Below are 12,585 nucleotides of genomic sequence, written 5' to 3' on the forward strand. Positions count from 1 at the left end.
TGGTGTGAAATTTTTGTTAATGAATGAATAAGCCATATTTTCATGCTGCAATCAAGATTCGTTTTGTTGTATAAACATCCATTTCATTCCGGCAAGGAAAATGCTTGTTTTGAAAGCGGAGATATCTTGCATTTTGTGAAAGCGGGAGCATACTGGAGCGTACGCAGAAGGTTCGTTTGGTACATGTTCGTAGGAACTGACACACCTATGTATATACTGTATGGTTAGTGGTTGCACTCAAATTTTAGTATTTTTTTGTATGCTTGTATGCCATTCAAAATCAGAATGGTTTGTTCATTTGAGAGTTTAAGATCTTATGCGCTTATATTTATTCAATTATTATATTTTATTTCTTCTATTTATCCTTATTTTTGTTATTAGATTTTCTTTGTTTGGTTTGTCTGGAAAGTTTTTAATTTTACACATGAAATAGGCGAATTTTTTTTTGCCATTCATTGTGAAATTTAAACTTTTCGCCGCATTTGCATACTATCGGATAAATATCGTATTGTACTTTAATTTAATATTGGTAGACCTGCTCATGAACCTTATTGAAAAAATATGCAGTATGAGCAAGTGAAATATATGCCTTAGTTTATATTGGTAGTCGATCTTCTGGCAGCACACAATTTGGGATTTAAATTGAAACCAGGTCATATTTTTGCTATGACACTGTGCTGTTAGGCGCATTCGCGCCAACCTGTACGCTGTTATAAGTAGTTGCGCTTAACAGTACGCTGTTATACCCAGCTGTCAAATGCAACTCTGCCAACACGCCATATTGTGACAGCCACTGTCTTGCTCTCTTTCTTCTTAGACCATTCGCCATACAAGATGGTAATTGAAAATTTTTATGTTTTATCAAAAAAAATCGACAAATTTTTGTGACATCCGTATACATTTCGGTTTAAAAAAATGGTTTTTATTGTGTATACGCGTTAATAAATGTGATTTTAATTACATATTTTGCACACCTCCTGTCAAAAGGGCTTATTTCTACAAAACAACAAATTGGCAATTTTATTTTGACTAAAATCAGTAGACCTACTGATCCAATACTAATAAAGTTTTGCTTTTACAGACGAAGGGTACCTCCAGCTTTGGTAAACGTCATAACAAGACGCACACTCTGTGCCGTCGTTGTGGACGCTCTTCGTACCACATCCAGAAGTCGACTTGTGCTCAGTGCGGCTACCCAGCCGCTAAGTTGCGTTCGTGTAAGCATCCCCCGTTTTTCCTCTTTTGCTGAAATTGACTCGATAATAATTATTTTTATTTCTCCCCATACAGACAACTGGTCCGTGAAGGCCAAGAGGAGGAAGACCACTGGCACTGGCCGCATGAGCCACCTGAAGGTTGTCCGTCGTCGCTTCCGCAATGGTTTCCGCGAGGGCACCCAGGCCAAGCCCAAGAAGGCCACCCAGTCCGGCAAATAAACCCAGCGGTTTATTCCTTGACCAGTACGGACAGCATCATCGCAACAGCAACAAAAAAAAACTTTCATTAGCTGTAGGCCTTAAGCCTTAAGCCGCCTCCATTTGGCTTCGAGAAGCTTCTTTCCCGTCTGGGGGAGCTCTCTTTCAGCTAATAAATGAACGTTATTTGGTTAAGTGAATTTGGTGCTTATTTTTTTTCGTTGAACCCTGTGAAAAATGTGCCCTCGAAGGGAGACAGCGGCCCAGTGACCATGAGTTGATTCACAAATGTGCTTGTTATTTTACCCCACTTTTTTTTACTGTGAAAGCAAACAAAACATTACGCCGTTATACCCGTAGCGTCGCCCGTTGCTACCCCGATGCGCTCTCTGGGCGTCAGTCCCATCATATAGCTGCCACACCGGACGGAGCCTTGCTTCTTGGATCCTCGTTCATATTCATATGCTTCATTTGTAACGTGCGGCACAATATATAGAGACAAAGGAACGTCGCTGACTCGTCATTCTGTGGGATAATTTTTTTATTTATTTATTTATATCAACACTGAAGCGACAACAGTCCCCCGTTACGCTTGAACTTCCTGAAGCAGCTACATCAGATGACCACTGAACATTGCTGGAGTTGTGCGTTCTGCGAACAAATCTATATGTTGTACCGACCCTAGTTGGAGGTTCCATTTCGCTCTTACAACTTTGTACCAAGGGGATAATAGTACAAGCTGGGTTAGTCTTCTCAGCAAACTGCCTCTACACTGAAGCTGTGCTTTAAGTCAATACATTGTCTAGGAAGGAGCTATTAGTTTCACATTGATTCCGCTGTGCAAAATATCTACTGAGGGAAACTGACAAGATTATTCTGATAAAACTGGGGATGCAAGCGGTTGATATTTCAACCGGCCGAATAACGATTTACTAGTACTAACACAAAAACTTCCCTCGTGGTCCAAGGTGGACTAGAGAGTGTCTGTGCCTTGTCTCTGTTTCGGAGAACAGAGCGAAAATTTAGGACTTTTCCTAGCGTACCAGTACAGAGGTCTACGTATCTGGTTCCTCGTATGCCATGATGTTGCATCAAACACTAATGCAATTCTCCCATCATAAGATCAATAGTATGCTGATCAGTTTTGGGATTCTAATTCGCACACCTGGGACATATTCTGGTCATGAGGTAACCATCTTTTCAACATATTAATACATTTTATTAATTAAATAAGAATAAAAAAGCTGACATTCGACCTCGCTTAAGGTAACGTAAGTATTCTAAGAAACAAGGGTCCGACAGCCGCAGTCTGGAATGGAGCCCGGATCTGTCCAGTGCGATGACTACTGCGTGGACCCGGTTTATGCAAGATAATATCGTACAGAAAGCAGTGATTGATTGGTTTATGACTACGAAACGGTTCTCATTTGTCGCTCGATTTGACTAATAGTAGAATTTACAATGTATAAAGCGTTCCACTATGACTAAGGGCGGGAATCTGTATTGAGTGGGATATGATGGGATGGGATGGGGGCTGGATGGTATGCGCTGGGAATGGTTATGCGGAGAGTGGGGGGAATATCTAAACGTATTGCCACTAAATGCTAAGAGACATTTACAATTTACAGCTATGAATTTTTTTGTTTCCAGACTATTCTGAGTGCTGGTGCGGATGGAGGGCAGAGCTAGGCGGCTTGGCTGATGTGTTCGTTGTCGCTATGCCTGTCCGTGATTCTGGTGTCACTGCTGTTGCGGTTTCTGCTTCTGCCACCGCTTTTGTTGGGAGCGCCTTGCCCTTCGCTGTGCCGTTGGCGGAGCTAGAGAATGGCCGCTTGATGAGCAGCTTCTTGAGGTTTTGGAAAGGCGCATCGAAGAGCACCGTCAGGGCCACAGAGGCCAGGAAGATCGATATGAATTCGTTGGTGTCGAGCTGAAAGCAATCAATGATGGGCGTTAGACCAGGCTGCTACTTTCGGAAAAAATTCCCTTCCAATTTGTACTCACAATGATCGAAACAAAGTTGTAATAGTGATGAATGTGACGCCTTCGGCCGACGTTATAGAAGAAGACGGGGAACTGCGTCAGGTAGATGGCATACGACAGCTTTGTGGACACCTGGAATCCGCGCCAGGCAAACAGCTTCGTCAATTTATCTACAAAATATTCAAGTGTTCTGTTATTGAGTCAGCCAGTAAGAAGTATGTGTATAGGAAACAGGATTTGCTTACTCGTGTAGCCATTGTGCGACACAAAGACGATCCAGGAAAAGAACAGACACCAGGCAATCGGGGCGAAGGCCGCATAGATGGCTGCGTGCGTCGAGTTGTACACGTAGTTGATGTCGCCCATGGGCGCGGGGCCGAGCACCGAGGCCAGCACACAGACCGTAGCAGCCGTCCATCCAAGCCGCAGTTGCAGGCTGCTCAACTTTGCGGACTGGTACTTGCGCAGAACATAGCCCAGCAGGATGCCCATGATGTATACCGTGGAGCGGTGCGGTGGGAAGGAGTACATGTAGTCGGCGGTGCGAAACAGGCGCTGAATGCTAGTGATTGGATAGGAGGGGATAAGATAAGCAATGATTTTAAACACTTTCGCGGTAGCTCGTCTACTCCCAACTCACTTGGTGCCAAAGTAGATATAGTTGGACAGCTGGTTAACGATCGTTGTGTAGTAGCGAGCCGCCGTTCCCACCGTGCAGAGCAGCAACAGCGTGAAGAGGCCACGACGTGGCCAGCGCCAGAGGCCCAGGATGAGGATCGGCGCCACGGCAAAGAGCTCGGTATCGATGCCCAGGTGGTGCGTGTGCGTCAGGCACATTTCGCTGAAGCCGAAGTAGTTGTGGATGAAGAGCAGATTGCGCCACCAGTTCTTCTTGCAGATGTCGGCATGGTGACCCACCACGAGGTTCCACTGAGGACCCGAGCCCCACAGCGGCAGCACGTATGTGCAGAACAGTATCAGAGCAGCCAGAGGCGGGACAATACTACAAAGGATCCACCATTTAGATAGGGATAGTCGGCATATGATAACCTACTTACCGCATCAGACGGCTGATGTACTCGTTCTTGAGACGGATGGGCTGACGTTTCATGAGCCGGCCGAACAGCGAGTAAGAGGTAAGCATGCCGCTGAAGAGCAAGAAGGGGTCCGTGTAGAGGGAGGCGGCGCGCCCGATCACCGTCCACGGCTGGCCCAGACTCTCGGACATGGCCGTGCGGTTGTTGTAGGGGTTGAAGAACATAGCCATCGACTTGTGCGAGAAGATCAGCATGATGGCATTCAGGAAGCGAATGCCATGGACCGCCTCAATGTCGCCTGGGGCGCTGTTGGTGCTGAACAGCCAGCGGAGGTTCTTATCCAGCGAGAAGGCCGTACACCAGGCATCTAAAATTAATTGTTTAGGTATTTCCCTTTTTGATTACTGTATCCAGCTACTCACTCTGCTTCGGCTGCATTTTGGTAGATCGATCGTAGATAGTGGCAAGGATTGCTACGGACAGGACGAGCACAAAGAAGCGCACTGCCCATGTGGTGTTCCGGTCCCAAGGCTGCTGATCGCGCACCTGGCACATCTGCTGCTCCACGCGCACATTGAAGCTGATGCCCGTCGCCGCCGTCTGGTTGCTCAAGTACTCGGCCACGGTGTACTCCACATCACGGGCGGAGCAGCCCGACGGCACGCACAGTCCCCAGTTGATAAGCGAGTAGCGGGGCACACGGTGGCCGGGCTGGAAGAGAGACCATGGAGAGTAGCGAGTAGCCGATTAGCGAGCGGTGACGAAGGTGTTGTCGATGCTTATTCCCCAACCTGTTGCTTTTAATTGAACCGCAACGAAGCGGGCCGACCGCGTCTCACAGCAATAAACATACTGTAAAATGTACACACTCGTACATAAATATGTACATATGTATGTACATATATGAAATATAATATATAATAAACAAATCCTAGTTAATTGCGAATTAAACTAATTCAATTAACTGACCCGGGTTGATTTGGCCCGGTCGGCGACATGAATCGTGACATCATTCCAAACGAAAGTCGAGCCCTGGCCGATCCGAGCTGTAGGGTTCACTGGCCCCGCCGCGTAGAGCATCGGCGTCTCGGGTGTGATTTGCATTTTATGGCAATCTATCGCGTTTGATTGCTTTCGACTCGATTCGTTTTGTTTGCATTTTCGTCTGTCTCCTTCAAGTTCAATGTCGACGGCGTTGGCTGCGATGGCTGGCTGGCCTAGTCGCAGCATAATGTTAATTAAACCGAACTTTCACATATTTATGTATGTACATACATACACATGTATGTACACTTATATGTATGGATGTAGCTGAAGCGCGCTAGAAGGCACCGGAGCTGCCTCTGTTGTGATGACACTTCCCATCCCTCACCGACTTACATCATTGAACTCGCTCTTGAAGGGGCCATGCGACTGGATCAGCTTGAAGAAGGACTGCAGTCGCTTGGACTTGTGCGGCAGCACTGGCTGCGCGTAGGCCAGGCAGTACTGTCCCCGTAAAACTGTTTCCTCATCCTTTAGGGGGTCCTCGCTACTCATCCGCTGCTGGATGGCCAGGCACTGGTCAAAGTCGCCCGGTTGGTTGATGTTGCCGTTCAGTATTCCGGAGTTCAATCTTCCGCTGGAATCGTGCACTGCGTAAGAGCGGGGTAGAAATAAAAATAGAAATTCTTAAATTAGCAGACGCATGACACAAGTTGGCAGTCCTTGGCTCTGATTTTTCCTATGCCATAAGTTGGCAGTCCTTGTACATATCTATGGATATACATACATAGATGCGTGTCCATCCCTTTGCGTGTGTAAGTGCGTGTGTGCACCTGTTAATGTGCAAATGTGTTTATACAAGTGTGACCTTGACTGTGATCGCAACTCGTTTGCGTCTTTCTGGTTCTAAGCGTCGCTGCCAGCTGTTCGGTCAACGTCGCTGCCGCGTTTCTGTCGTCTTTTGTGTCAAGTTCGCATGGAATTGTTGTTGATGCTTGCAATTTTGTTGCAGTTGGCATTGTGGTGGCTGCCACATGCATATATGTATGTACGTACATACTCGTACATACATACATATGTATGTGAAGCTATGTATGCATATATGTACATATGTAGATGTGTGGCTGCTGCCCCCCAGCAAATGTGGGTAAAGTTCGTCGATTGGCCTTCACTTTAGCTGAATGACACATGCACGAACATGCACTTGCAGCTTAGATCTTGCTCGTTTGTGTTGCATTTGACTTTGGAGTCTATCAATTCATGTCGACTCGTCTGGCGATCATGCAGCGACGTCGACTGCAACTGCAACTGCAACTGCGACTGAGACATCACCTGCGGCCAGTTGGCAATGACTCGAATTCGAACCGAACCGAACCGTACCGAACGAACCCCCAATTGGCTCTCCACTTGCAGAACTAGAACCCGCAGCAGTCGCCACTTGTGGCTTACTCACTCTTCAACGCCCACAAATCGAAGTTGTCCAAGGCGTCCAGGTACTGGCGCATTTGCCGGCGGCACAGGGTCGAAGCATCTGGATGTCTGGCCGGATCGAATGGCTGTGTGAGAGCCAAGAAGCGCTTGCCAATGTTGTGCAGATAGGCTAGAACGACACAAATAATGCAAATTTCGATTAGAATCACATTTAAATGAACAAAAATAATCAAGCAAAGGTGTGTATAGAATCTGTTTATCATATCATTTGCTCCGATTCACATCCATCATATAATGCAAACATGGATCTTTATTCACTGATCAGTTTCCTGGCGTTCCATTCCATTCCGCTCGTTCCTTTTATGGCTTGCAATCAGAATACAAAATTGTACAAGGTCAGGCCCCAGCAGCAATGGCGTGGCACGTGGCGGCCGCAAACAGGAAGTCGTATTCTGTCAATCAGCCGCGTGCCCAAGCCTTTCTGGGACGGTATCGATTCGCTCTAGGTCTTGAGCAGTTTGCATATAAACGATTGGCTAATGAGGCGCCACAGGAACTGCCGGGCTCAGCCGAAATGGTAAATGGAGATGCGTCTCCAAGAAGAGAGTAATTGAAACGCGTGGACAGGACCAGGCTTAATGCCAAAGCCCAAGCCCAAGCCAAACCCAAACCCAAGCCAAATCTCGGTCTCTGTCTCCGGCTGGGCTCTGCTCTCCCATCATCAGCATGCCGGGGGCAGCGTTGGAGCTTTGTTCTGGAGCTTATTAACATTTCCATTTTTATGCTGGGCGAATCTTCAAAGTGGCCAGCACTCATTACGAATGCTGAGCGCGTTTGTGGCAACAGCGGCGATCCATCAGTGGACGCTCCGGCTCTGCTGCCTGGATCCGTCTCAGAGATTTCGATGGAGGAGGAGATGGAGGCAAGGGTGGCCGTCTGGGCAGTCCCCAAAGTGCTTAAATGCGTCAGAGTCGAGTCGGACGAGCTCTGACTGCGGAATTCGACCTGTCGTCATATTCTATTGAGATACGAGACGCGATCCCCACGATTGATTTTGGATAGCTAGCCAGCCCAATAGACGAGGAAGAATTGATAATTCTATGATACTCAGCCCAGCACTCCACCAAGCAATCGTGAAAGTCTCTGGAACTGACACTGGCACTGGCTCTGTCACTGACTTTGGTTTCATCTGACTCCAGCATAGAAATGTGGCGACAATGGAGCGCGATGGGAATCAGTTCCAACTCGTTTGTTCCCTTGCCTCATTAGCAAAGCAAATTATGAAGATTTCAGAAGTTGATATAACAAAAAATCAAATCTCTAGAACGGGATATTTTGTAACTATTGTAACTTTTTTATTTAGTTTTAAACTAAAGCTACACAGGAGGCAGGCATTCCTCGAAGATTTTTCAGAAAGTATACAAAGCCTTTTCAGCTAATGGCAAGAATGCAGCATGTTGAAAAAATCAGGAAAGATGTGCTCTCTCTGAGATAATCAACTGGAGCTTCATTTAAGGGGGAATGGTGGTTCATTGGATATGTTCACTTGCTAGACTCAGACGAATGAAAAATACATGAGTTTTTCTTGGGTGTCCGACTGAGGCGACCGCCTGCAAATGTCGCCAACAACAACCATTCAACTTTAACCTATAATAGAGAATGCCAACCCACAACTATGCTGAATGGCTTAAAGATATGCATGCTAAGTGGCTAAATAGCCGCCGCAGCGGAATGTTATGTAAGCCAAGAATCGCACATTGGACCTGGCCAATATCGTTGAGCGCGGCTTAATTAACTGCATTTGGTGTTTCTCTCTCTCTCTCTCTCTCTCTCTCTCTCTCTCTCTCTCTCTCTCTGTTCAGTACCCGTATACTGTATCTATCTCTCGCTGTCGAGAGCATGACCCACTTGGGAAATCTGCTAACTGCCCAATGCTGTCTGCCGACTACCGACAGTCGCTGGTTGCCAGTTGGACAGCGGAGCATTGCCCAATCCTTCAGTGCAGTGCGCAATCCTTGGCCCGATTGCCCAACACTGTTCTTGTTAGTGGACCTGCTTTGGCCAGAGCCGGTGCTGGCCAGAATGTATGTACAATACGTACAGTGTACATTGTGCTGGTTTACGGGCAACGGGCGATAACTGTCTAGTGGAGGCTTGATTCGATTTGATTTATGCCTCTCCTCGCCGCGGCTCGGTTCGGATTTAATCGTTTCAGTTCTTGTTTATGTATCATAAACATTACAGCTCTCATTGTTTTCCCTCGAGTGAGGTACCACTAGTTGTCTCCAATTAGCGCCTGGCCAGAGCATCTTAGCCTAAGGTATGACATCCAGAATCACTCCTATATCTTGAAACTTTAACTAAATATCGAATGAAATCCCCTTGATGGGTGGAAAGCTTGTCGCCCAAAATGAAGATACGCCAATATGCATGGAGTGCTTGCTTCTGCCAAGGGATTCCGCCCCGGAAGGGACCTGTCTGCCAGTAGAGGATATTTATCTCTCGGCTGCGAGGGCTCCATCCTATTTTAAGAAAGCTTAACGTTTATGGTGTCAGATCTCTTAGAACGAAGCAGGTAGAGACAGACACCTTCCTTCCTGTAGAAACAATCGAAACAAATTGATCAACATTTGTCATCGGCAACATTGTTTGTTTCGAGTTTCGAGTAAACATTTAAGCTCGTGAACGGCTGCTGCCCTGCTACTGCAACCCGATCACGATCGATTTCGGCCCCCGGATGATCTGTGTTTTGTGTGGAGCATATTTACTCAGCCCCTGAGCCCAACTCAGGTCTCGTTCGAGCGCAGCTGAATTCCAATATTTGCCAAGCAAATTGGCAGCTCAACTTTGGCTTGTCTGCCGCTGTTTGTGCTGTGCTGTGCTGTGCTGGTTGTTTTTGGGGAGTGTGGAGTAGTGTGGAGGACTGTGGGAGCCATTTGCCACCGTTTCGATTTGAGTTCGAAGTTCTCGTATCTCGATGGGCTGCGATATCTTAAGTTCGATTTGAAGAGGTTCTTCATCACCATCATCGTGCCCATCTCCATGATCATCATTGTTGATGTTACGAGTTTTGACTGCGGATTCCTGATGTCTCTTTGAAAAAAGTTTATAGCTTTATGGCGGCATTTAACGGTACTTTGGATTGGTAAAGTGGTGGATGAATGATACGAAACGAAACGAAACGATATGCAGCCCGTAGGCGAGACAAACACAGCGAAGATCAATTACAAACAAGCGAGCCACAAAGTGGGCAAAACCACTTAGACTTGGGCTGGACTGGGCTCGGTCGCCATTTCGGGAATGTGCTTGAGATGGGCTAGGATGGGATGGGATGGGATGGGATGGAACGGGACTCGTTAAAACATACGACACTTTCTCACTCACTCTGGGATGTCTGTGTGGTGAGGGACGTAATGTGAATATGTCTTCATTAGGCTACGCTTTTAATGCTACGGAATTGGGCGCAGAAGTGCCTCAGGGCACTTCCGCAACAGTTCCGCAAAAGTCATGCTAGATGCCCACGATTTTCGATTCGAAGCGCTAATTCTGGTGTTGGATATCCTGTGATATGTGGTATGTGTATTCCATCCTATCTTCGTTGATTTCATACTCTCTAATATGGGAAACAGCACACAGGCCTACAAATTGAATGCATCTTCCTTAGCATCTTACTGCAAGCATCAAGCATGAAGCATCAATCTACATTTGGAATCTACGTGATCCTCGCCGTGATATCATGGCCGATGGTTCACCTTAAGACGAGTGTCGGAAATTTCGATTACGTGAGACTTCACACATTGCTCTGGCCAGCAGTGACACTTCCTCGAAGAACGAAGTCGGGGGGTCTTCCCCTGCTCATCCCAGTCATCGACATCCTAACATATTCCGCAAATAATACTCGTATTTGCACTGCCACAGAAAATAATAAAAAGTGAGACCAAACAAGGCCAAACCTTTTAACAAGAATAAGTGCACAACGTTAACGACTGGCAAAACATCGATTAGATAAGAGATCATTGCTAGGCGGATGGGCACTGTGATGTGATGTGATGTGATGTGCTGTGCTGTACTGCGGCAGGAAATAGCAGCGGCAGATGCGTCATTACGGAGCTGCCGCGTCAAAGTCCGATTTGCATTGGGCAATTGGGCAGTTCTTGGCCGAAAAGGGGCTTGGTCACGTCCATTTGTCGCTTCGATGCGCGTTCAAGTACGGAGGTCTTTTGGGCCATTAAAGCATGGACAGCCCTCGCCCTCGCCCTCGCCCTCGCGTTCGCCATCGCCATCGCCATCGCCTCGGCAAAGACCTGGCCAAAAGTGATTGCGGAGCAATTGATTTCACTTGACGCACGCGCCTCTTATGCAACATTTCGCTTTGGGTCACAATCAAAATCAAAAGCCGAAGCGAATGTCGCAAATGGCCAGGCACGGGGAAGGACTGGTTTTGTCGGCTCTGAGGGGGGTGTGGGGATCACCACATTAACCGCTTTGCATTACAATTGAAGAAATCGGTTAACAAAACGCCCAAGGCCACATTACCCCTTCAGAGTGCGTGTGTGGGCGGCGTGAGAAAGCTGTAATCGATACACGACACTCCCCTTACACTTACCGCGTTCATCCTCCTCCATCTGATCATCGTCGTCGGGCTGCCCCTGCCGCTCGGGGACAGACGTCGCCTGCTCCAGCTGGTGGAGCGTGAAGTTGGTGGGCGCGCCGGAGTGGAGCTCGCTGAGATTGCCCGCCTGGTACTCCAGGACGGCATCGTCGGCGAACAGCTTGAGGCTGTAGTTCACCTTATCCTCGAATATCGAGGCGATCTTGCTCTCCAGCTTGTCCGCAGACGCGTCCCCGCCGTCCGATCCGGGGCCGGCGGCTGGCCGCAGGATATTGTCGCCCAGGTTGCAGTTATCCTTCAGGCTGCAGGTGGGCTGGACCACCCCATCTAGGGCCAGGCTGTGGCTGGGCAGGCGCAGGCCCAAGGCCAGTAAAAGAAACAGGTGTGGCAGGTGCATCCTGTCGAGGATCGCTGATCGTTGATCGTTTCCTTGTTGACTTTTGATTTCGTTTAGAACTTCTCGGCACTTTTGCACATAATCACAGACACAGCTATACGTTCAATAGGCAATGACACACCAAAAAAAAATACAACGGTACGAACGATCTATGCAACCAAAGAACAGACCGGAGCGAATCTTCAGCTCGAAGAAGCCTCAGCTATTTGAATGTCTGGATCCGTGGGTTCACTTTGGCCAGCGATAAATTAAGCGACCGCCAAGACGAAACATTCAACGTCAACTGATTGTCCAAATGCCGCCAAGCATGCGAAGACCGCTCAGGTTCGTCGGCGGTTCGGGGGTTTAGCAGCTCTGCTCCGCTCGGTCTCGGCTCACCTCAATCTCAGCCCCAGTCCCAGCCCCAGCCCCAGCTTTACCCCAGCTGGCTGAAAGTATTCATGTGAACGTATCGGTGTGTTTTGAGTATATTTCTCTCTCTTGGTGTGCGTGAGCCAGCCCGGGTCTGTGGGGGTATCTGTTTTAGCCGCAGACCCAATTTCAAAACAAAATGCAAACCGAATTTCGAGCTGAGACTGAGGCTGAGGCTGCACTGCTCACTCCATTCCCGAACTGATCCGATCAAGAATTGTGCATCGATTGCATGATCGTTCGCGGCTGTGAGCACTCAGCTGTTCAATCGTTCACCTGCGGGGATACTTGATGGGCCACCACTGCGACAATCGC

At 47.8% G+C, this 12,585-nt stretch overlaps 2 protein-coding genes across 2 annotated transcripts; one reads left to right on the plus strand and one right to left on the minus strand.

Moving 5' to 3' along the window:
* The first annotated feature begins 735 nt into the window (after positions 1-735).
* LOC108164361 (probable 60S ribosomal protein L37-A) lies at positions 736-1,615 on the plus strand. The gene is made up of 3 exons (XM_017299986.2): positions 736-837; positions 1,082-1,217; positions 1,291-1,615. The coding sequence occupies exons 1-3, from the start codon at positions 835-837 to the stop codon at positions 1,434-1,436; spliced, it is 285 nt and encodes a 94-aa protein (XP_017155475.1). The 5' UTR covers positions 736-834; the 3' UTR covers positions 1,437-1,615.
* A 997-nt stretch (positions 1,616-2,612) lies between these two features.
* LOC108164335 lies at positions 2,613-12,198 on the minus strand. The gene is made up of 9 exons (XM_017299984.2): positions 11,457-12,198; positions 6,873-7,019; positions 5,816-6,069; positions 4,858-5,146; positions 4,457-4,802; positions 4,039-4,401; positions 3,644-3,960; positions 3,420-3,568; positions 2,613-3,345 (listed from the first exon to the last, which is right to left on the minus strand). Exons 1-9 carry the CDS (start codon positions 11,857-11,859, stop codon positions 3,067-3,069), a joined length of 2,547 nt encoding a protein of 848 aa, XP_017155473.1. The 5' UTR covers positions 11,860-12,198; the 3' UTR covers positions 2,613-3,066.
* Between the last annotated feature and the right edge of the window lie 387 nt (positions 12,199-12,585).

The sequence above is a fragment of the Drosophila miranda genome, chromosome XL (genome assembly GCF_003369915.1).
Source record: "Drosophila miranda strain MSH22 chromosome XL, D.miranda_PacBio2.1, whole genome shotgun sequence".
NCBI classification, from domain to species: Eukaryota; Metazoa; Arthropoda; class Insecta; order Diptera; family Drosophilidae; genus Drosophila; species Drosophila miranda.

Coding starts and splice junctions, on each gene's coding strand:
- LOC108164361 (XM_017299986.2), top strand. Junction 1,218..1,290: donor AGCCGCTAAGTTGCGTTCGT/GTAAGCATCCCC, acceptor CTCCCCATACAG/ACAACTGGTCCGTGAAGGCC.
- LOC108164335 (XM_017299984.2), bottom strand. CDS start 11,859: ATGCACCTGCCACACCTGTTTCTTTTACTGGCCTTGGGCCTGCGCCTG. Junction 3,961..4,038: donor TATATCTACTTTGGCACCAA/GTGAGTTGGGAG, acceptor TCCAATCACTAG/CATTCAGCGCCTGTTTCGCA. Junction 3,346..3,419: donor ACAACTTTGTTTCGATCATT/GTGAGTACAAAT, acceptor GATTGCTTTCAG/CTCGACACCAACGAATTCAT.